The sequence below is a fragment of the Engystomops pustulosus genome, chromosome 6 (assembly GCF_040894005.1).
Source record: "Engystomops pustulosus chromosome 6, aEngPut4.maternal, whole genome shotgun sequence".
Taxonomy (NCBI): Eukaryota; Metazoa; Chordata; class Amphibia; order Anura; family Leptodactylidae; genus Engystomops; species Engystomops pustulosus.
This window is the reverse complement of record NC_092416.1, coordinates 10918508-10941154: the sequence shown is the minus strand read 5'-3', so window position 1 is coordinate 10941154 and position 22647 is coordinate 10918508. Positions and strand designations below refer to the sequence as shown.

At 45.4% G+C, this 22647-nt stretch overlaps 2 protein-coding genes across 3 annotated transcripts in view; one reads left to right on the top strand and one right to left on the bottom strand.

Moving 5' to 3' along the window:
- The window catches only part of LOC140134567 (myeloid cell surface antigen CD33-like), a 336522-nt gene that overhangs the window by 262787 nt on the left and 51088 nt on the right, over positions 1–22647 (bottom strand). The window lies entirely within an intron of this gene.
- On the top strand, positions 17540–20860 carry LOC140065377 (chemerin-like receptor 1). Its single transcript, XM_072112975.1, has 2 exons — positions 17540–17605; positions 19504–20860. The coding sequence occupies exons 1-2, from the start codon at positions 17541–17543 to the stop codon at positions 20408–20410; spliced, it is 972 nt and encodes a 323-aa protein (XP_071969076.1). The 5' UTR covers position 17540; the 3' UTR covers positions 20411–20860.

Genomic DNA, 22647 nt, shown 5'->3' with positions numbered 1-22647 from the left:
ATAACCAGACCTCACCTTATACATCTGGATTTCTGGATTACTATATTCGGTATTTCTTATGTTTTGATTTGTATCAAAATCTGCATTGTGGCCGCATCTCACATTGTGGAGGCTTTATCTGTATTGTAGTCTTTTTACTGTTTTATTGGGTATTTTATCTAGCAGTAGTGATGGGAAAATGTGTTAAAGGGAATCTGTCACCAGCCACATAGCTGGTAATTCCATAAACATACCTTATAGGGACTATAAAGTGTTGTCTAGGCATGTCCTAATGCTTCAAAGCTGGCTTTACGCTGAAATATAAACTTATATTCACAGAGAGGTACTAGTCAGGGTGGTGGGGTTTGGTGTAGAGGAATCCAGCACTCACCCTCCCTCCAGACTGCCTCTCTGCCTCCTTCCCTTGAGAGCATCGGAGGATGGAGAGTATGGGGAGGTGCTGGAGATACAGAAGCCAGGGCAGATATCGGCCCAATGGAGGAAAGGAGGCTAGGTTTTAGTGACGCAATGGCCGGTGAGGGTGAGTGAGAGCTTGACTCCCTCTACCCCAAACCTCACCCCTCCTTATTGGGGCCTGTATATGGTTATTAAAGGGGGCTGGATATAGTGATTACTGGAGGCAGTACATAGTGATTAGTTGGGGCTGCATATAGTGATTACTACGGGTTGTATTTAGTGATTACTGGTGCTGCCTACAGTGATCGGGGGAGCTGTATATAGTGTTTACTGGGGGCTGTACATTGTGATTAGTTGGGGCTGCATATAGTGATTACTACGGGTTGTATTTAGTGATTACTGGGGGCTGTACGTAGGGATTACTTGGGGCTGTATATAGTGATAACTTGGGGATGTATATTCTAGGAACAATATATAGTTATTGTTAGGGTGCTGTATGTATATGATTACTGGGGGAGAGTTGTATATAAGGTTTCTGGGGGACTTTATATAGTGATTGTTGGGGGAGCTGTATATAGGGGTTTCTGGGAGACTGTATATAGTGATTACTGGAGGGGCTGTACATAGTGATTACTTGGGGCTGCATGTAGTGATTACTTGGGGCTGTATATACTGGGAGCTGTATTAGGTTACGGTAAGGGCACTGTATATAGTTATTACTGGGGGCAGTCTATAGTCATTACTGGGAAGCCTGTATACATTGATTGCTGGGGAATAATATTTAGTGATTACTGTTCCCTGTCTGGACTGCATTCAATGGGGGCCCCCACTAGATTTTAAGGCCAGAACCCCCCCCCCAACATCGTTCCGGCCCTGATAAAGCAGTTTTGTGTTAGTGCACTTCTTCCTGGTTCCCATGGATGTCAGGGTTGTTTCATATAGCACTCACCAGGTGCTCCGTCCCTGTCCTGTATAACAGGTTACTGAAAGCTTTGTGCCATTGAGTCATTACGTTATGCTGACTAATCTGAGCCTTGGCATATTGGTCCCCAAAACATCTGCATCCTGGTTCCATTTGTTCTGGAGTAGGATGAGGTGACTGAGGAACAAAATCTGATATCAATATTCTATATATATTACAGTGCACAAAAGAATTATTTGTGAAATTAAACATTTTTCACGATCTTGAATTGTACTCTATGATTTCTTCTTAGGTCAAGAGATACAGACTATAATACAGACTGCAGGGGATCAAACATCAGCACTTCAAAGATAGTTGCAATTACAATATCCAGTATCATTATTCCTTTTGGGATTATCGGGAATGGATTAGTCATCTGGATTGCCGGATTCAGGATGAAGACAATCAGTTCTGTGTGGTTCCTCCATTTGGCCATCGCCGACCTCCTGTGCTGTCTTTCCCTTCCTATGTACATTGCGGGTTCCATTGATGAGTGTTTAATATCTGCAGGATCTTTACACATTTTCTATTATTTTGATATTTTTCTGTTCGATATAAACCTGAGCTCCAGTGTTCTGCTCCTGACGGCCATGAGTATTGATCGCTGGGTATCGGTCATGTGGCCATTTTGGGCTAAAGTTCATAGGACACTTAAATTATTGAGAATCGGTGCAGGAATTATCTGGGTGCTGGGTGTTGTTTGGAGTGGAATAGTGGCTTACTTTAACTTCTCTTCTTCTAATGTGTTTTTTATAGGAATGACAGCCTTGCTGTCAAAGTTTTTTATACTGTTTATGATTCCTTTCCTCATCATCTTCACCAGTTATGTCACCATTTTTATTAAACTTAGAAAAAGTAATAGACTCCAGAGCTCTCAGAGACCCTACAGGATCATGACCGCTGTTATATTGTGTTTCTTCATCTGCTGGGCTCCATATTACATCTGGCCCCTAATAACCATCAATTATGAAGAGGATACATTCAGTACCATTGTAGCTTGCCTTAACAGTTGCCTCAATCCAATCATTTATGTTTTTATGGGCCAAGATTTCAGACACAGTTGCCTGAGATCTATTCCCTTCAGGGTTGAAAAAGCCTTAAGTGAACTTCCTGATGACCCCTGCAAAGAACAAGCAGATCCTCAACCAGCCCCCCAAGATGTGTGATCCCTTCATGATAAGACCATACAGAGGAACTGATCCTTGTGACTGTGACCTGTTCCTTTACATGGTATAAATAACAATGTGCAAAATTTATCAAAAATGAGTGCAGCCTGTACTGTATGCAGTTTCCTCACTAATGTGCAGACTATAAAATACTGGAGCCCAATCACCCATGATCTGGCGCCCCCTACACTGCTCCGGAATTGTGCACCATCTTTTTTCGGTTGTGGTCTTTCTAGTGGAAAGTCTGAAGAAGAGAACTGGCCAATTGTGTGCTCCTGTACATCCAGTGTGGACCACATTATACTTCACTATAAAGTTGACTTCTAAATCATATTTATCAATACAGAAATTGAGATTTTGGCCCTTAATCATGGGTCATCCCGAAAGTATGTCAGACATGTGCAGTAGTGCTTTACAGAATCCAGATAGTGAGATCAAAAAGGTGACTAATCAGAATATTTATTGAGATATTTATAAGTATTTACATGTAAATGCAGAGTATAATTATGTGAACATAAGCAATGTTATATACAAAATATTCTATTATCAATGTATTATTAATTTATTTTATCATTTTTTATTTGATTTCTATGTGATTGTACATGATAGTGGTTAATGCTGTGATATCTTCTTTGTGAACTTTTATACACCAATGCTATGCACCTACCACTACTTTGCTGGACAAAGGCGGGTTCATGGTGAAGACTGTGCTTGGGGTGAAATAAAGTACCTCCATTTTTTCATCAATACAACAGGTATTTCTCCTGTTTCCTTGTAAATCTTGACTCTTTTGGTGAGAGGATTTTGGTTATCTATCTATATCATATTTATCTCCATGGGTGTAACTAGAAAAGTCTGGGCCCCACAGCATAAGAAACATACATTGTACATACATTTGTACAGTCACACATGTTTATTCACTCAAACATGCACTTACATAGTTTATACACACATACACTGTCCAGCACTCATACACACACATTTATGCTCTCGTAAGAACAGTATATACACATAATATACAGTATATATCCACCATGCACACAAACACTATATACACCCATGCATAAAGTATATACAAACCTTCCACACTAACAGCATATACAGACACACATGTACACACCATACACACACATACAGGATTTATTCACACATCCATGTATACAGTCATACAGACATCGGGTTTTCCGATTGCCATGCTTCCCAATTTCCATTGCATGCAAGCCGCCGCCGATGCGACACAATCCGATCGCGTGCCCCCAAATCCCGGGGCAATTCTGCGAACATCGGAAATTAGCGGGAAACCCGACGAAAGTGAGCGATTCTGGCCCTTAGTAATTGAGCCCCATGGAGGAAGTAGAGGGCAGAAAGTTGAGCTCTTCTCAAATGTCCACTTTTGAAGATGTGCGCTGTAATATACATACAGGGGGTCATTTATTTTCCCGACGTGTTACTCGAATATTTCCGATTTGCGCCGATTTCCCCTGAATTGCCCTGGGATTTTGGCGCACGCGATCGGATTGTGGCGCATCGGTGCTGACATGCACACGATGGAAATCGGGGCGTGGCCAAACGAAAACTTGACGGATTCGGACAAACCGCCGCATTTTTAATAAAAAATGTGTTGCGGAGCTTGCACTTACCTTCACTAGGAATAGGCCGGTGAACTTGAGTGCGTTCCGATGCTCTTCAGCGCAGAATCCACCGCAGAGAACGCGCCGCTGGATCATGAATGGACCGGGTAAGTAAATCTGCCCCAATATGTAGGTACAATGTGCAACATAATATGTATATAATCGTGCACATCCTCCATCCTTTAGTGTGGCAGGTTAGATGACGGGCCCCCTGACACTGCAGATCCCATAGCACCTGCTACCCCTGTAGTTATGCCCTTGTTTATCTCTATCTATCGGTTTTTCTATCTATCTAGAAAAGAAAGAAGATTGCAGGACCTAGCGACCTGCTGGTGCCGGGGCTGGGTTTGACAACATAGCCCAGACCCAACACTAACACTCACGATCAGAAAAGCTATGCTCCCTGATGTTTAGCCCTTTACACGCTGCAGTCAAGCATAACCACAGGTTTAAACCGCCGGCGTTTACGTGTATTCCTACCTGGATCGGATACCTTCAGCCCCGGGAGATAATTGTGAGGATCCAATCCCTCCTGTGGCAGCCCTGGGGACCGTTGCGTGCCCTTTGGCTTAAGGTCCCTGCACACTTGGTTCCTTCCTCCTGGCAGGATCCCACTGTGGTTATCACGCTTCTTTACTTACATTACACACTGCAATACATTGTAAAGGCTTATATAAGCGAGCAGAGGAAGCTTGTTCAAGCCCAAGTATGAAAAAACATGAAACAAAAATAAAAATAATTCTTATAATAAAAATGCAATGTCCTTCATACATCACACTTACATATAAAAATCAAAGTATATAAAAGCAAAAACTATAAAAAACTCTGCATATTTGATATCACCATGTCCAAACAAATATATATAAAGCAATATTGACCCTACATAGTGAACGGTGTAAGCAAAAACACAAAAAAATTACTGCAATTTATCATTTTTTATGGAATACCCTAAAAAAAGTTCTAAAAAGTGATCAAAAAAGGTTATGTGCCCCCAAATGATACCACTGAATAGAACAACTTTTTTAACAAAAATAAAGCCCTCAACTAGTTCTGTCACCAAGAAATACAGAAGTTCTGTCTGAAAATTTGTTGATACTAAAACAATTGTAATTTTCTCCAATATTGGTTTTGCTCAGCAAAATTAAACAAAGATAAGAAAAGCTTTTTAAATGAGATATCAACATAATCGTAGTGAACCAGAGAATACAGAGAAAATATTATTTATATGTTACGGTGAGTGGCCAAAAAAAAGTGACGATTTTCTTTGTGCCAATATTGATTTTAATAAAATTTCATGAATAACCTACAGACCCCCCCCCCCCAAAAAAATGTGCCAATACAAATCTGCTCTGAATGGCTTCTCTTTTCATTCCATGCCCGGCCGTCTGCCCATAAAGCAGTTACCAACACATATAGGGGAGTTTTATACTTGGGAGAAATTGGTTATCAAACCTTGCAGAAAATTTGAAAGTAAAATTATTGTCCTAAATGAGTGTATGAGTTGTCCCTCAAAACATGGGTCTTGGTGCCTTTCATGAAAATGAGAAGAATTTCACGTAAAGTTCTAAGCCCTATAATATCCTAGAAAAACGAGAGGAAGCATAAAAAACAAAGCCAACATAAAAGAAACATTGTGGAGATGTTCATTATTAATCTCTTTGGGTGGTCTGATTATCTGTCCAGAAAGCAGAACATTTCAAACTCTGAAAATGAAGAATTTTTTAACATCTTTTCCAAATTTTCGTTTTTGTCAGAACAAAACATAAAGGGGCTCATTTACTAAAGGTTGCGGATAGCACTTTTGTGGGACTGTGCTCCAATTTCAGGGATTACAAGGCTTGCACAGGTATCTGCGTGTTTTGCTTGTGATCCTTTTTTTTGGTTTCCATGCAACACAATTCAATGGGCGTGCCGCCAGATGATCCAACTGATTTGGACTAAGCGCGGAATTAAACATTCAAATTGTGTTGCATACAATGCACTTACATGCACCAGGAAGAAGAAGGTGATCTCCGGTGGACCTGAGCAGGGAAGCAACACATGAAGGATAACGGTCGCACGATCTTAGTGAATCGCGACACAGTGCGTTATGCATGGACAATGCCCTTTATGTGAATTCCTTCATACGGGTAAGTAAATGTGCCCCAAAAAGTTTTTCTCACATTTTTCAGCTAACATGAAGTACAATGTGTCACGAGGAAACAGTCTCAAAATCTAGAAGACTCCCGACATCCACAGAAGTTAAAGGAAAACAAGTAACAGAATACAAAGTATCCAAAATATCTAATAATATGAAGTGATACAACTATAGTGGGGTCAGTAGTTGACATAAATCCCTCCTCCTTCATCTTTCTCTTCATTCCCTTCCTCGACATTGATGTCATCTGCTTGGGACCTTCGTGCACAATAAAGAGTCACAAATAAGGAGGAGGGAGGGAGGAACAAACAATATTTACACGAGACCCTGGTGCCCCAGGCTGTAACTACTGAGTAGCTCTGTGCTCCCACTTTCCGTAATCATGCACACGTGCCTCCTGTTCCTGTGGCCAAGAGCCGGTGAAGTCTAGTGGAGCCGCACTGACATCAGACAATGTGCAATGAGGATTATCAGTGCGCATGTGCAAGACTTTGATGACCGCCTCTCGGTGAGGAAAAGTGAAGGGTGTTGTGCATAATTAGTTAAACCGTGGAGCACCAGAGCCTTAAAGTAAATCTACCATCAAATCCATCCTGATAAATCAGGGATATTACTCATAGATCAAGGCACTGTGACTGTGGCTTGTTATTCACCGCCTCCTTCCATCTAAAATCAACTTTTAAAATTATGCTAATTTACTTTTTATAAAATTAAAGCTAAGCTCTGATTGGTTGCATTGGGCATTTCTACTCTCAGGCATATCTGATAAATCTCCCACGTTGATATGTACGATAGAGATGAATTTCCTGCTAGTTTAGTGTCTCAAACTGTGGATCAAAAACTGATATGAAGATATGACTGCTCCAGTGAAGTGTACAAGCCCAAAAACTAATAGAGCTCTGCGGGAAAACAACTATACAACTTATACAGAATTACCTCACCTACTATTTACTTACAGACACACATGCATCTACCATGATTTTATGACATTTGTTAGGATCAGTGGATCCTCTGGACCACCGCGGAAGATGTAACTAGCCAACACCCGGAACCGGAGCCTAGTGGCACCTGGTATTCACCAGAGCCCGCCGCAAAGCGGGTTGGACTTGCTGCGGCAGGATACCACTAGGTCGTTCCCAGGTGTGACTAGCCCACGGTGGCAGCCGAGGTCGAGGTATCTTAGCGGATGACAATCTCGTAGACAGGTCCAGGCACAGGGTCAGGGCAGGCGGCAGAGATGCAACGTCAGGTCCAAGTCCGGGGTCAGCAACAGGAGGTCCAGGCAGGTGGGAATGGGAACAAAGGCACACGGAACACAGCAACACGGAGGAACTCAGGTAACACGGCAACACAGGACTCAGGAGCGGGAACACACAGGAATACACAGGAATACAGGAATACGCAGGAATACACAGGAACGCAGGAATACTCGCTTGGAAGCTTTCTCTAAGGCTATGAGGCACAAAGATCCGGCAGGGGACACAGGAAGAGGCAGGATTCTTAAAGGTGAGGTTCAGCCAGTGCACCAATTAGCGGTGCGCTGGCCCTTTAAATTTTCGTCAGGACGCGCGCGCGTGCCCTAGGAGGCGGGGACGCGCGTGCATGGCAGTCCGGGGAAGAGCAGGAGCCGGGAGAGGTGAGTTCAGAGACCGGCCTGCAGCGGGGGCAAACGGGGGTGCACGGATGCGCCCGCGATCCGAGACAGGGATCGCGGGAGCACCCGTGACAGTGCCCCCCCCCTTCCGCCTCCCTCTCTTCTTGGGCCTGAGAAAACGTTGGAGCAGGCTCTTGTCCAAGATGTTATCCTCTGGCTCCCAAGATCTCTCCTCAGGACCAAATCCCTTCCAGTCTATCAGAAACAACCGCCTACCTCTCACTGTCTTAGTATCCAGGATCTCCTTCACCTCGAAGACATCAGTAGAGTCCGCTTGTGGGGCCGGAGGGAGAGGAACTTGTCGGGTGAAGCGGTTTAAGATGACTGGCTTGAGGAGGGAAACGTGGAAGGAGTTGGGTATGCGCATGATAGGAGGCAGCCGCAATTTGTAGGCTACCTGGTTGATGCGACTGAGGATTTCAAATGGACCCAAGAACCGGGGTCCCAATTTGTAGCCAGGGATCTTCAGTTGGACGTACCTTGAGGATAACCAGACCCTGTCACCGGGAGCTAGGACAGGAAAAGGCCGACGTTTCTTGTCCGCTTGATGCTTGGTCTTGGCAGAGGTTTGGAGCAATGAGGTACGGACTTGTTCCCAGATGGCTTTTAGATCCTGTACCAAGTCCTCCACGGCAGGAACATCTGCAGACACAGGTAACGGAAGAGGAGGCCGTGGGTGCAGTCCGTAATTAATAAAGAAGGGAGCAGAACCAGCAGAAGTGGAGTCCAGGGAATTGTAGGAAAACTCCGCCCATGGTAAAAGAGAAGCCCAGTCATCCTGACGAGCGGACACAAAGTGGCGGAGATAGCATCCCAAAGTCTGATTCACCCTCTCTACTTGCCCGTTGGACTGAGGATGATAGGCAGAGGAAAAGTCCAATTTCACTTGCAGCTGATTGCACAGAGATCTCCAGAACTTGGACACGAACTGAACACCTCGATCAGAAACGATGTGCCGGGGAAGGCCATGAAGCCGGAAGATGTGCTGGAAGAAGAGACTGGCAAGATGTGGGGCTGAAGGCAAACCTGGTAGAGGGACAAAATGGGACATCTTAGAGAAGCGGTCTGTTACCACCCAGATAACGGTATTGCCAGATGATGGCGGCAGATCAGTAATGAAGTCCATAGCCACGTGAGACCACGGGCAGGTAGGCACGGGTAACAGCAACAGAAGACCAGCTGGTTTTTGTCGTGAGGGCTTATTGCGAGCACAAGAGGCACAAGACCGCACAAAATCCCGAACGTCCTTGACCAAATCAGGCCACCAATAGAAACGGGAAATCAGGGCCACAGAGCGCTGCACCCCAGGGTGCCCAGCCACTCGAGAAGAATGTCCCCAGGTCAGGATCCTCTTTCGAAGTCCAGGTCGTACATAAGTCTTGCAGGGAGGTAATTGCCGAAGGTCCACCGGCGCTGCCAGCACAAGCCTCTCTGGAGGAATGATGTGTCTCGGAGCATAGTCCTCCCCCATAACATCGGAAGCACGTGACAGGGCGCCAGCCTTGATGTTTTTCTCGGCTTGGCGAAAATGGATCCGGAAGTCAAAACGGGAAAAGAATAGGGACCACCGGGCTTGACGTGGGTTCAACCGTTGAGCTGTCTGCAGGTATTGGAGGTTCTTGTGGTCCGTGAAAATACTGACTGGAAATCGAGCTCCCTCCAGCAGATGACGCCATTCCTCCAAGGCAAGCTTGATAGCCAGAAGCTCACGATCCCCTATAGAATAATTTCTCTCTGCGGAGGAAAATGTTTTGGAGAAGAAGCCACAGGAGAGAGTTCGGCCACTAGGCCCCTTCTGGGTAAGAACCGCTCCAGCTCCTACGGAAGAGGCATCGACTTCCAGAAAGAATGGCTTCTCGGTATCAGGTCTGGTAAGAACAGATGCAGAGGAAAACGCCGTCTTTAATCTCGTGAAGGCCTCCTCAGCCGCAGGGGGCCAGAGATGAGAATTGACACCTTTCTTTGTTAGCGCCAACAGGGAAGAAAAATGTGGAATGAATTGCCTTTAATAATTGGCAAAGCCCAGGAATCTTTGGATAGCACGCAGTCCCACTGGGCGTGGCCACTGAAGAACTGCAGATAGTTTAGCGGGATCCATCTGCAGGCCTCTGTCGGAAATAATGCAGCTCCTTTGGAAGGCTCCTTTGATGAAAGTGGCATTTTTCCAGTTTGGCATAGAGATGGTTAGTCCTGAGGCGACTGAGCACTTGCCGTACATGGGACTGATGGGACTCGAGATCAGCAGAAAACACGAGGATGTCATCCAGGTAAACCACGACACAGCTGTACAATAAGTCCCTAAAGATATCATTAACGAATTCCTGGAAAACGGCTGGTGCATTGCAAAGTCCAAAGGGCATAACTAAATATTCAAAATGCCCATCACGGGTGTTAAAGGCAGTCTTCCACTCGTCACCCTTCCTGATGCGAATAAGATTGTAGGCACCACGAAGATCCAACTTGGTAAAGACTCTCGCGCCCCGTAGACGATCAAACAACTTCGTGATCAGCGGCAAGGGGTAGCGATTCTTAACGGTGACTTTATTAAGACCGCGATAGTCTATACAGGGGCGAAGAGAGCCATTTTTCTTGGTGACAAAAAAGAAACCTGTGCCAGCTGGAGAGGAGGATTTACGTATGAAACCTCTTTGCATATTTTCCTTAATATATTCAGACATGGCGGCTATTTCGGGTACCGAGAGCGGGTACACCCGACCCCGTGGAGGAGAAGAGCCGGGCAGCAAGTCGATGGGGCAATCATAGGGACAATGTGGAGGAAGAGTCTCTGCCTGTTTTTTGGAGAACACATCTGCGAAATCCAAGTATGGAGCGGGGAGCCCCTCCAGGGGCTTGGGAGACAAGGTGGAAGTCCAGACAGGGAGCGGACGAGGGACATCCATACAATGAGAAGAACAAGCCGGGCCCCAACGGAGAATCTCCCCAGAGGACAAGTCCAGCACAGGGGCATGTTGCTGCAACCAGGGGAGGCCCAACAGGAGGGTGGAAGTGCTTTGGGGCAGTACAAAAAAAGAAAGTCTTTCTTTATGCAAGGCTCCAACTTGCAGAAGCAGAGGTTCTGTGCGAAACCGGATGGGCACGGAAAGAATCTGGCCACTAACTGAGGCAATGGACAATGGTTTCTCAAGACGAACCACTGGAAAGTGATGCCGGGAGACCAGGGCTGCGTCCATAAAGTTCGCTGCAGAGCCTGAATCCAGGAAAGCAGAAACTTGAATCTGGGTGCCGTTTTCTACGCTGAGGAGCACAGGAGTTCTCAGACGTGGAGAAGCTTGGCACACACCTAGGGACGCTTCTCCCAAGAGCCCTAGGTGCTGGCGTTTCCCGGACGTGGGAAGGTTCTCCTGTCGTCTTCTGTAACGCTCTTGTAGAGAGAGCCGGATTCTGTCCACCTGCATGGGTTCCTCAGCAGACGATACAGGCGGAGGCTGGAGCGGTCTTTGGAAGGCAGGTGCGAGGCGAGGAAAACGTCTTACCTGAGCTTGAGGATGCTCAAAGCGAAGTTCCTCGGCGCGTTCCTTAAACCGGACATCTATCCGAGTGGCCAGTGTGATGAGACCACCCAGAGTTGACGGTAGATCCCGAGCCGCCAGCGAATCTTTGACCTGCGGCGAGAGTCCTTTCTTAAAGATGGCGATGAGAGCTGCATCGTTCCAGGCAAGTTCAGAGGCCAGGGTGCAGAACTGAACAGCATACTCTCCCACAGATGAGTTGCCTTGGCGCAGGTTCAACAACGCAGTCTCGGCAGAAGAAGCCCGTGCTGGTTCCTCAAAAATGGCCCGGAACAAGAGTAGCCGTGACCGGGTCGCCTCTGTCCCAAAGAGGAATGACCCAGGCCAGGGCCTTCCCAGAGAGAAGACTGACGAAAAATGCCACCTTGGAACGCTCCGTGACAAATTGCGAAGGCATACGTTCTATTTGTAGGGAGCATTGAGTAATAAAACCCCTGCACTGTTTGGGGTCTCCGTCAAATTTGTTGGGCATTGACAGCCGTAGTCGTGGTTCAGCAGCAGGAAGGCAGACCGGGGTTGCAGGAGCCACGGGAGCAGACACGGGAACCTGTTGCTGTTGCTGGGCGGCTAGCAGCTGTTGCAGCATGGTGGTGACTTGATCCAGCTGTTCGCGTTGAGCGGCAATCTCCCGGGATTGCTGGACCACTATGGCGGCAAAGTTTGGTCGAGTGGGAAGCGGAACCTAAGCGGGATCCATGGCCGGATCTTACTGTTAGGATCAGTGGATCCTCTGGACCACCGCGGGAGATGTAACTAGCCAACACCCGGAACCGGAGCCTAGCGGCACCTGGTATTCACCAGAGCCCACTGCAAAGCGGGTTGGACTTGCTGCGGCAGGATACCACTAGGTTGTTCCCAGGTGTGACTAGCCCACAGTGGCAGCCGAGGTCGAGGTACCTTAGCGGATGACAATCTCGTAGACAGGTCCAGGCACAGGGTCAGGGCAGGCGGCAGAGATGCAACGTCAGGTCCAAGTCCGGGGTCAGCAACAGGAGGTCCAGACAGGTGGGAACGGGAACACAGGCACACGGAACACGGAGGAACTCAGGTAACACGGCAACACAGGACTCAGGAGCGGGAACACACAGGAATACACAGGAATACAGGAATACGCAGGAATACACAGGAATGCAGGAATACTCGCTTGGAAGCTTACTCTAAGGCTATGAGGCACAAAGATCTGGCAGGGGACACAGGAAGAGGCAGGATTCTTAAAGGTGAGGTTCAGCCAGTGCACCAATTAGCGGTGCGCTGGCCCTTTAAATTTTCGTCAGGACGCGCACGTGTGCCCTAGGAGGCAGGGACGCGCGTGCACGGCAGTCCGGGGAAGAGCAGGAGCCGGGAGAGGTGAGTGCAGAGACCGGCCTGCAGCGGGGGCAAACGGGGGTGCACGGATGCGCCCGCGATCCGAGACAGGGATCGCGGGAGCACCCGTGACAACATTTCCTGTAGAAACATCATAAATACTCAAGATCAGGAAAAAAACATCTAAAGAATCTGAACCATCAAAAAAAAAAAAGAAAACAATAAAGTTTCCGATACATCAGAGCAGCTTAAACCACTTGTCAACTTGTCAACTTGTCAATTTATGACATAAAGGAAATGTTGAGAAAAAATGAAATATAAAAGGATTCATGTTACGCAGGAAAAGATCAGACAGAGAAGTGAAGGCAGCGGGTGAGTATCGCTGGATGGTGGGGGTTGTATTATGTATAGATATGTCTGAGGTGTCCGGTAAAGCTCTTGGGTCATTTACAACACTGGTGTCCTCCTAAGTACCGGAGTCACCTCCCGTATGTTCCCACCAAGACATCAGGACTCTTACACCGGTGACTGCACGGACCTGATCTGTAGGTTGGTTACTACTATTACTACTACTCTCACCACAACATGATGACTGCAATTCCCACTTGAATGTTGGCACTAACTTGGTTCCGACCCTGCTTGACCAGTTAACCCCTTTAGGATGAACTTTATAGTTTAAGGCTCAGCCCCATTTTTTGTTTTCTGACTTGCGTAGTTTTACTAGTTTATAACTTTTGAACACTTTAACTTATTAAAGTGATTCTGAGACTTTTTTTCACGTTAGTGATAAATATTGGCTGATAAGTTTTGCTTTTGTTTATGAAAAACTGTAAAAAATTACACAGAATTTTTAAAAATTCAACATTTTCATCAATGTCAACCATATATGGTGTTTGTATAGTAATTTTCACTTTTTGAAGTTATAAATTTATTTTTATATGTAATGGGACTTTGGGAGCTTTTTTTTATTAATTTGTTTGTTCATTTATTTTTTATTTCAAAATATATTTTTTTTTACACTTTTTTAAACTTTTATTTAAACAAGCAATGTTTCTCCCATTCCGGCTCAGGTCCGGCATCAGCTTCATGACTTATTGTACTATTACTGAATGGAGCGCTAAGTTACAATGCTCCATGCAGTATTAGTACACCGTGGAGTGCTAATACGGTAATGAATGAGGAAACGTAGGTGGGGGCGGGCAAGGAACTTAACATTTATTTACTCTTTAAAGTACTAGAACTAGACTTATAACTTTAGATATAATATTCAGCTTTTATATTTAAGAAGTTCTTTTTTTGCAAGGAAGACCCCTAGTTCCATATAACAGCATAACCTGTCAGTGAGACCTGCCAATCTGGAACAAGAAGCAGGGCAATGCAAGCAGAATTTAATATGCAGCTCTCCATTAACATCATTAGACGCACTCATTGTGATTGGACTCACATCAGTGTTGACAGGCTTGATGATTGTGGTGATGCTTTTGGAGGTACTCTGGTCTCATTTGGGGGCTAGACAAATGGCCTTGTGACTTGGGAGGCAGTGGAATAGGCTGGGCCAAATGAAGAAGTAGGGGGAGCATTAGGTGTTTGCAGATTGTATTGGTATTTCATCCACTGCAGCTCATATTTGCTCTGCAGGTGCCTGGTCATACATGAGGGGCTCCGACTGTCAAGGCTTTGGCCACGCTTCCTTGACTAGGGGCACATCTTGAAGATGAAAATGTTTTGTGTTCTGCATGTTGTGAAAGAAAAGGCCAGGCTGCAGACATCCTGTGGGATGGCCTTTGTTTCTTGGGTCTCTTCGCATGGGCAGCAGCCGGTTGATGACACGGTAAAGAGCTAACAGCTGCAGCTTGTTCTCTTTTTGATTGTTTGACAGCAGCTTTGGGTGTCCTGACCACCACCTCTTCATGCAAAGTATCACTGCCTTCAACTCACGTCTGTTCTAGGAACTCATCATTGGGACTTCTGGTGCATACTGCATACCCTGGCACCTACTTATGGCAGAGGAACTTGGAGCAGGCACAGATGAAACTCATCTTCTCCTTGTAGCACCAGCTTTATCCCCACTACCTGCAGCAGCACCACAACCATGTCACTGTCCCTTAATTCCTACTTTCCTTATTTTAAAAGACCCAGATATTGACGTTGGGGAAGAAATTTGCAGGTACTTCAAAGGAAGCAGGTTTTTGTTGACAACAAAAGACAATTACCTGTCACAACTAGTGCTGGAGCCAACAAAAGTTGGGGCACTGCTGGACCTTATACTAACCAACAGACCTAACAGGGTATTACAGGTTGGGGGGATCCTGAGTAATAGTAATCATAATATCATTGATTTTGTATTACGCTTTACTAAGAGCTTTAGTGGAGGGGCAATGGACACTCTAAACTTCAGCAGGGCAAATTTTTAGCAACTAAGGGAAAACCTTTTAGGCATAAACCGGGACAATGTTCACAAAGACAAAAAACCCCTCTCCCCCCAAAAAATAGGGACTTTTTCACAAATATTCTAAAAAAGACCTGTGAGAATTATATACCATACAGGAAAAAGCATAAGAGGAACAAGAAAAAGCCAATGTGGTAACTAGTCTTGTAAGGAGAGCAATAAGAGAGAAAGATAAGGCGTTTAAGGTGCTAAAACAGGAAGGTAGCTATGAGGAATTACAGGATTATAGAGAGAAAAATGAATCCTGTAAAAAGCAAATAAAGGCCGCAAAAATAGAGACTGGGAGAGCAAAAAATGATCCCAAATTATTTTTCAAGTATATAAATGATAAGAAACTAAAAACGAAGAGTGTTGGCCCCCTGAGGAGCAACATGGAGGATATGGTGATGAGAAAAGGGACAATCTACTGAATGTCACCTTCTTGACTGTCTTTAACCAAAATAAAACCCCTGGTGGAAGACACGATGAGGAATGATGTAAATTCTCTTTGGAATGTCAACAGTTTAACCCAGGAAGAGGTACAGCGTCGCCTCACAACTACTAAGATCGATAAATCACAAGGGCCAGATGGCATACACATCTGGGTTCTACATAAACTATGTAGCATGATAGATAGACACTTGTAGAAAGTTCAAGCAGCACACCAACGAAAGTGCAGGTGGGTGCTGGTGGGTGCAGGCTCGTTAAGAACAGGCTCCAGGTCCTTCAAATGTAATATGCGAGAATTAAGCAGCACTCCAGGGCATCAATGGTTAGGTGAAGAAAGTGAAAATGCTTTATTCCATGTTTAGAAGTACAACAAGGTACAGCAGCAACGTTTCGGCTCCAAGGAGCCTTTTTCAAGCCAAGTGACATAGGTGAACAGGATGTATAATGCCGAACAAAAACAATTGTGGAACGCAGGTGGAACGCAAGCTGAAGAAAGGGGAGTATACTGCGCATGACAGAAGCTGTCAGACACAGCGCAGCTAGAGCGAGGATGATCTGCGCATGACAGGAGCCGTGTCACGTCGTCTAGGGAACCACCTACGTCATGTGTAAACGTACACTGACATCAAGAGTGTCCCGGATGTCGCGTTAGCCTTCTGTATACATTATGGAAAATGTATACAGAAGGAGTCTCTACCATCACCATAGATAGGGACAGCCTCAACACCTAGAAGAGAGGAGGTTCTAACCATCACCATAGACAAAGGGCATCCTCTACACCTAGAGGAGAGGTGGTTCTACCATCACCATAGACAGAGGGCATCCTCTACACCTACACCTACCATCACTACAGACAGGGATTCTTTGCTGTAAGAGCAGTGAGGCTGTGGAACTCTCTGCCGTAGGAGGTTGTTATGGTGGACTCTATGTACATGTTCAAGAGGGTCCTGGATGACTTTCTAGAGAGAAAAAATATCATGGGTTATGGGTAAAAAACTTCTATGTAATTCTTAAAGGTTGGACTTAATGGTCCTGTGCCTTTTTCCGGCCTTATATACTATGATAACTTCCGTACACAAACTATACAGTGCCAGCACCTTTAAAATCCAGATTAGTGCACTTTGTTCACTGACTGGAGCAATTTTTCAATTCAGGTATTATTGAGTGCTATTTACTTCTAAGAGCACCTTTAACATTTGGATTTTAGTGTGTATTATTCATGTTAATATTCCTGTGTTGTCTTTACATGTATTGCTGTATAATCATTTATAAGCAGAATGAATATTTATGCACTGCAGCAGCTATGAGTAGCCTAATGCAGTTCCTCAGGGTTAAAATGGTAACTATTTCCGATTTTCACCTATTCCTTACAACATCAGCCTCCTGTGTCTACCAAAGTCCACTGAAAAGAGCAATTAAAATATTTCAGAAGTCGCGCCGACCCTATGGAGAGAAGCAAGATCTCGCTAGCTCTATCTCCAGTGTGTAATGGTGTCTGGATAAGTGAGCCTGTTCTTATCCTGCAGATACCCATGTCCACCCTGGAAAACCAGATGTATGTCTACAAGGGACATAAATGTGGCTGATAAGTGCCTGCAAGCAGCTTGATTAGTGCTCTTTCCCAAACATGGAGCCGGATCCCAAACAGCAGAGCTTGTGCGGCCTGCGGGTCCATAGGTACTAAAACCCATTGAATTCAGTAGAGGAAAGAGCCAACAACTTCTTTGGTATTTTGTTTCAGGTAGCCCTATGGCTTTACAATCAAGTCATAAAGTAATAATCCTAAGCAACACCTATTAATGCAGAATTAATTCGGTAGGTGAAGCATTTTATTAATATTTATATTAACATTTTATTTATTTATTTATTTGTTTAGATAATAATGGATTCTGAAGATTATAACCTGACTTCACCTTATACATCTGGATTTCTGGATTACTATAATTGGTATGTTTATATTTCTTATGCTTTGATTTGTATCAAAATCTGCCTTGTGGTCACATCTCACATTGTGATAGCTTGCGGAGCTGTATACAGTGATTACTGGGGGGTTGTATATATGGACTACTGGGAGGCTTTATTGTAGTCTTCTTACTGTTTTATTGGGTATTTTATCTAGCAGCAGTGATGGGCGAATGTGTTAAATGGTCCAAACAGCACAAGATTCCAGCACGATCACGGAGGGCGCTTGTAAAATTTCAAAGTCTTTATTTAATATTAGAAGTCACAAAACATGCAGCACATGGACGTATCTTTACGCTGAAATAAAAACTTATATTCACAGAGAGGTACTAGTCAGGGTGGTGGGGTTTGGTGTAGAGGAATCCAGCACTCACCCTCCCTCCAGACTGCCTCCCTGCCGCCTTCCCTTGAGAGCATCTGAGGATAGAGATGATGGAGAGGTGCTGTAGATACAGAAGGCAGGGCAGATATCGTCCCGACGGAGGGAAGGAAGCTAGGTTTTAGTGACGCAATGGCCGGCGAGGGTGGGTGAGAGCTTGCCACTTCTACCCCAAACCTCACCCCTCTTTATTGGGGGCTGTATATGGTTATTAAAGGGGGCTGTATATTGTAAATGAGAGGCTGTATATGGTGATTATAGGGGGGCTGTATATCGTTATTATAGGGTGTGGTATATAGTTTTAGGGAAGTTTTATACAGTTATTATAGGGGTCTGTATATAGTGATTATTGGGGGCTGTACATCGTGATTACTGGGTCTGTATATAGTGATTACGGGGCGCTTTATGTAGTGATTACTGAGGGCTGTATACAGTGATTGCTGGGGGAGCTGCATACAGTGATTGCTGGCGGAGCTGTATACAGTGATTACTAGGGGTTTTTGTATATGGATTACTGGGAGGCTGTATATAGCGATATCGGCCCAACGGAGGAAAGGAGGCTAGGTTTTAGTAATGCAATGGCCCGGCAAGGATGGGTGAGAGCTTGACGCCTCTACCCTAAAACTCACCCCTGCTTATAGGGGGGCTGTACAATGGTTATTAAAGTGGGCTGTATATAGTAATAGGAAGCTTGTATATAGTTATTATAGGGGGGGGCTGTATAAAGTTAGTATAGGGGGCTGTATATAGTTATAGGTAGGTTATATACAGTTATTATAGGGGGCTGTATAAAGTGATTATTGGGGGCTGTACGTAGTGATTCCTGGGGCTGTATATAGTGATTGCTGGAGGAGCTGTATATAGTGAGTTCTGGGGAGCTGTATATAGTGATTACTGGGGGCTGTATACAGTGATTGCTGGGGAAGCTGTATACAGTGATGGCTGTGGAGCTGTCTACAGTGATTACTTGGGGACTGTATATACTGTATATATGGATTACTAGGAGGCTGTATATAGTGATTGCTAGGGGGATTTATATAGTTATTGCTGGGGCTGTATATAGTGATTAGTAGGGGCTGTATATAGTGATTACTTGGGGAGCAATATATAGTGATTGCTGGGGAGCTGTATACATTGATTGGTGTGGGAGCTGTAGGTAGTGATTACTGGGGGCTGTACATTGTGACTATTTGAGGCTATAGATAGTAATTACTATGGGCTGTATATAGTGCTTACTAGGGGTTGTAAATAGTGATTACTGGGGGTTATAGGGATTACTGCTTTGTGACATTGAGTCATTACGTTTTGCTGACTAATCTGAGCCTTGGCTTATTGGGCCCCCAAAACATCTGCATCTGTTTCCATCTGTTCTAGCATAGGATGAGGTGACTGAGGAACACAATCTGATAACAATTCTCTATATATATCACAGCGCACAAAAGAAATATTTGTGAAATTAAACATTTTTCAAGATCTTAAATTGTACCCTATGATTTATTCTTAGGTCAAGAGAAGCAGACAATGAGACATACTACCCAGGACCAAAGATCAACACTTCAAAGATACTTACAATTACAATATCCAGTATCATTATTATTCTTGGGATTATCGGGAATGGATTAGTCATCTACGTTGCCGGATTCAGGATGAAGACTATAAGTTCCATGTGGTTCCTCCATTTGGCCATTGCTGACTTCCTGTGCTGTCTTTCCCTTCCTATGTACATTGAGGTTTCCATTGATGTGTATCTATCAGAATCTTTACACAATGTCTATATTTTTGATATTTTTCTGTCCAATATGAACCTGTGCGTCAGTGTCCTCCTTCTGACAGCCATTAGTATTGATCGCTGGGTATCGGTCATGTGGCCATTTTGGGCTAAAGTTCATAGGACACAGAAACTAGTGAGAATCTCTGTAGCAATTATCTGGGTGCTGGGTGTTGTTTGGAGTGGAATAGTGGCTTACCTTAGTTTCTTTTTTCATGATATGTTCTTTAAAGAAATGCCAGCTTTGCTGACCAAGTTTTTTATACAGTTTGTGATCCCTGTTCTCATCATCTCCACCAGTTATATCATGATTGTCCTCAAAATTAGAAAAAGTAATAGACCCCAGAGATCTCAGAGACCCTACAGGATCATCTTTGCTGTTATATTCTGTTTCTTTATCTGCTGGGCTCCAGATAACATCTGGCCCCTAATAACCAGGAATTCGGAAATGTATACATTCACTACCATTGTAGCTTGCCTTAATAGTTGCCTCAATCCATTCATTTATGTTTTTATGGGCCAAGATTTCAGACAGGGTTTCTTGAGATCTATTCCCTTCAGGGTTGAAAAAGCTTTAAGTGAACTTCCTGATGACCCCTGCAGAGAGCAAGCAGATCCTAAACCAGCCCCCCATGATGTCTGACCCCTTCATAATAAGACCCAACAGATGAACTGATCCTTGCGACTTCGGCCTGTTCATTTATATGGCATTAAAAATTTATCAAAATGAGTGCAGTCTGTATTGTGTGCAGTTTCCTCACTAATGTGCAGACTATTTAATGCTGGAGCCCAATCTTCCTTGATCTGGCGCCCCCTACACTGCTCCAGAAGTGTGCACCATCTTTTTTCGGTTGCATTCTTTTTAGTGGAAAGTCAGAAGAAGAGATCTGGTCCATTGTGTGCTCCTTTACATCCAGTGTGGACCACATTATACTTCACTAAATACTTGACTTTTGAATTATATGTAACCATACAGAAATGTTGAGATTTTGGCCCTTAATCATGGGTCATCCCAAAAGTATGTCAGTCATGTGCAGGAGTGCTTTACAGAATCCAGATAGTGAGATCAAATAGGTGACTAAACAGAATAATTATTGAGACATTTATAAGTATTAACATGTATATGCAGAGTATAATTATGTGAACATAAGCAATGTTATGTACAAAATATTCTACTATCAATGTATTATTACTTTATTTTACTGTATTTTATTTGATGTTTATGTGAATGTACGTGTTAGTTGTTAATGCTGTGATATCATCTTTGTGAACCTTTATACACCAATGCTGTGCGCCTACCATTACGTTGCTGGACAAAGGTGGGTTAATGTTTAAAACTTCGCTTGAGGTGGAATAAAGTACCTCATTTTTTCACCACTACAACTGGGAGTTCTTCTGTTTCTATGTTTATCTTGACTCTTTTGTACAGTCACACATATGTATACACTCAAACATGCACTCACTGTACATTGTTTATACACACATTCACAGTTCAATACTCATAAACACACATTTATGCCCTCATTTATACAGTCATACAGACATATATGTACTTACTGTCAGCTGCTCTTCTTATCCAAGATGCCATAAATATAACCCAGCCACCCACCAAATTTTCCACTGAGAAGGACCTTCACTAGAGATGAGCGAGCACTAAAATGCTCGAGTGCTCGTTATTCGAGACAAACTTTTCCAGACTTTTTCAAAGGGACCATGGTTCGGGAATAAAATGTGTTAATTAATTGAAAAAGAATGTCTTCTGATAAGTTAGCAGATGTATGCAAACATCTGCAATCTATTCTTCACTGTTCCGCGCGTATATTATCTCCCGACAAGTTAGCAGATGTGAAGAACAGTGAAGAATAGGATCATTTAAGTGAAAAACACAGTGAAGAATAGATTGCAGATGTTCGGCACATCTGCTTACTTGTCGGGAGATACGCTGTCTCCGTGCCCCGCTGTCTCCGTGCCCCGCTGTCTCCGTGCCCCGCTGTCTCCGTGCCCCGATGTCTCCGTGCCCAGCTGTCTCCGTGCCCCGCTGTCTCCGTGCCCCGCTGTCTCCGTGCCCCGATGTCTCCGTGCCCAGCTGTCTCCGTGCCCAGCTGTCTCCGTGCCCCGCTCTCTCCGTGCCCCGATGTCTCCGTGCCCAGCTGTCTCCGTGCCCAGCTGTCTCCGTGCCCCGCTGTCTCTGTGCCCAGCTGTCTCCGTGCCCCGCTCTCTCCGTGCCCCGCTGTCTCCGTGCCCAGCTGTCTCCGTGCCCAGCTGTCTCCGTGCCCAGCTGTCTCCGTGCCCCGCTCTCTCCGTGCCCCGATGTCTCCGTGCCAAGCTGTCTCCGTGCCCAGCTGTCTCTGTGCCCCGCTCTCTCCGTGCCCCGATGTCTCCGTGCCCAGCTGTCTCCGTGCCCAGCTGTCTCCGTGCCCCGCTGTCTCCGTGCCCAGCTGTCTCCGTGCCCCGCTCTCTCCGTGCCCCGCTGTCTCCGTGCCCCGCTGTCTCCGTGCCTCGCTGTCTCCGTGCCCCGCTGTCTCCGTGCCCCGATGTCTCCGTGCCCCGCTGTCTCCGTGCCCCGCTGTCTCCGTGCCCAGCTGTCTCCGTGCCCCGCTCTCTCCGTGCCCCGATGTCTCCGTGCCCAGCTGTCTCCGTGCCCAGCTGTCTCTGTGCCCCGCTCTCTCCGTGCCCCGATGTCTCCGTGCCCAGCTGTCTCCGTGCCCAGCTGTCTCCGTGCCCCGCTGTCTCCGTGCCCAGCTGTCTCCGTGCCCCGCTCTCTCCGTGCCCCGCTGTCTCCGTGCCCCGCTGTCTCCGTGCCTCGCTGTCTCCGTGCCCCGCTGTCTCCGTGCCCCGATGTCTCCGTGCCCCGCTGTCTCCGTGCCCCGATGTCTCCGT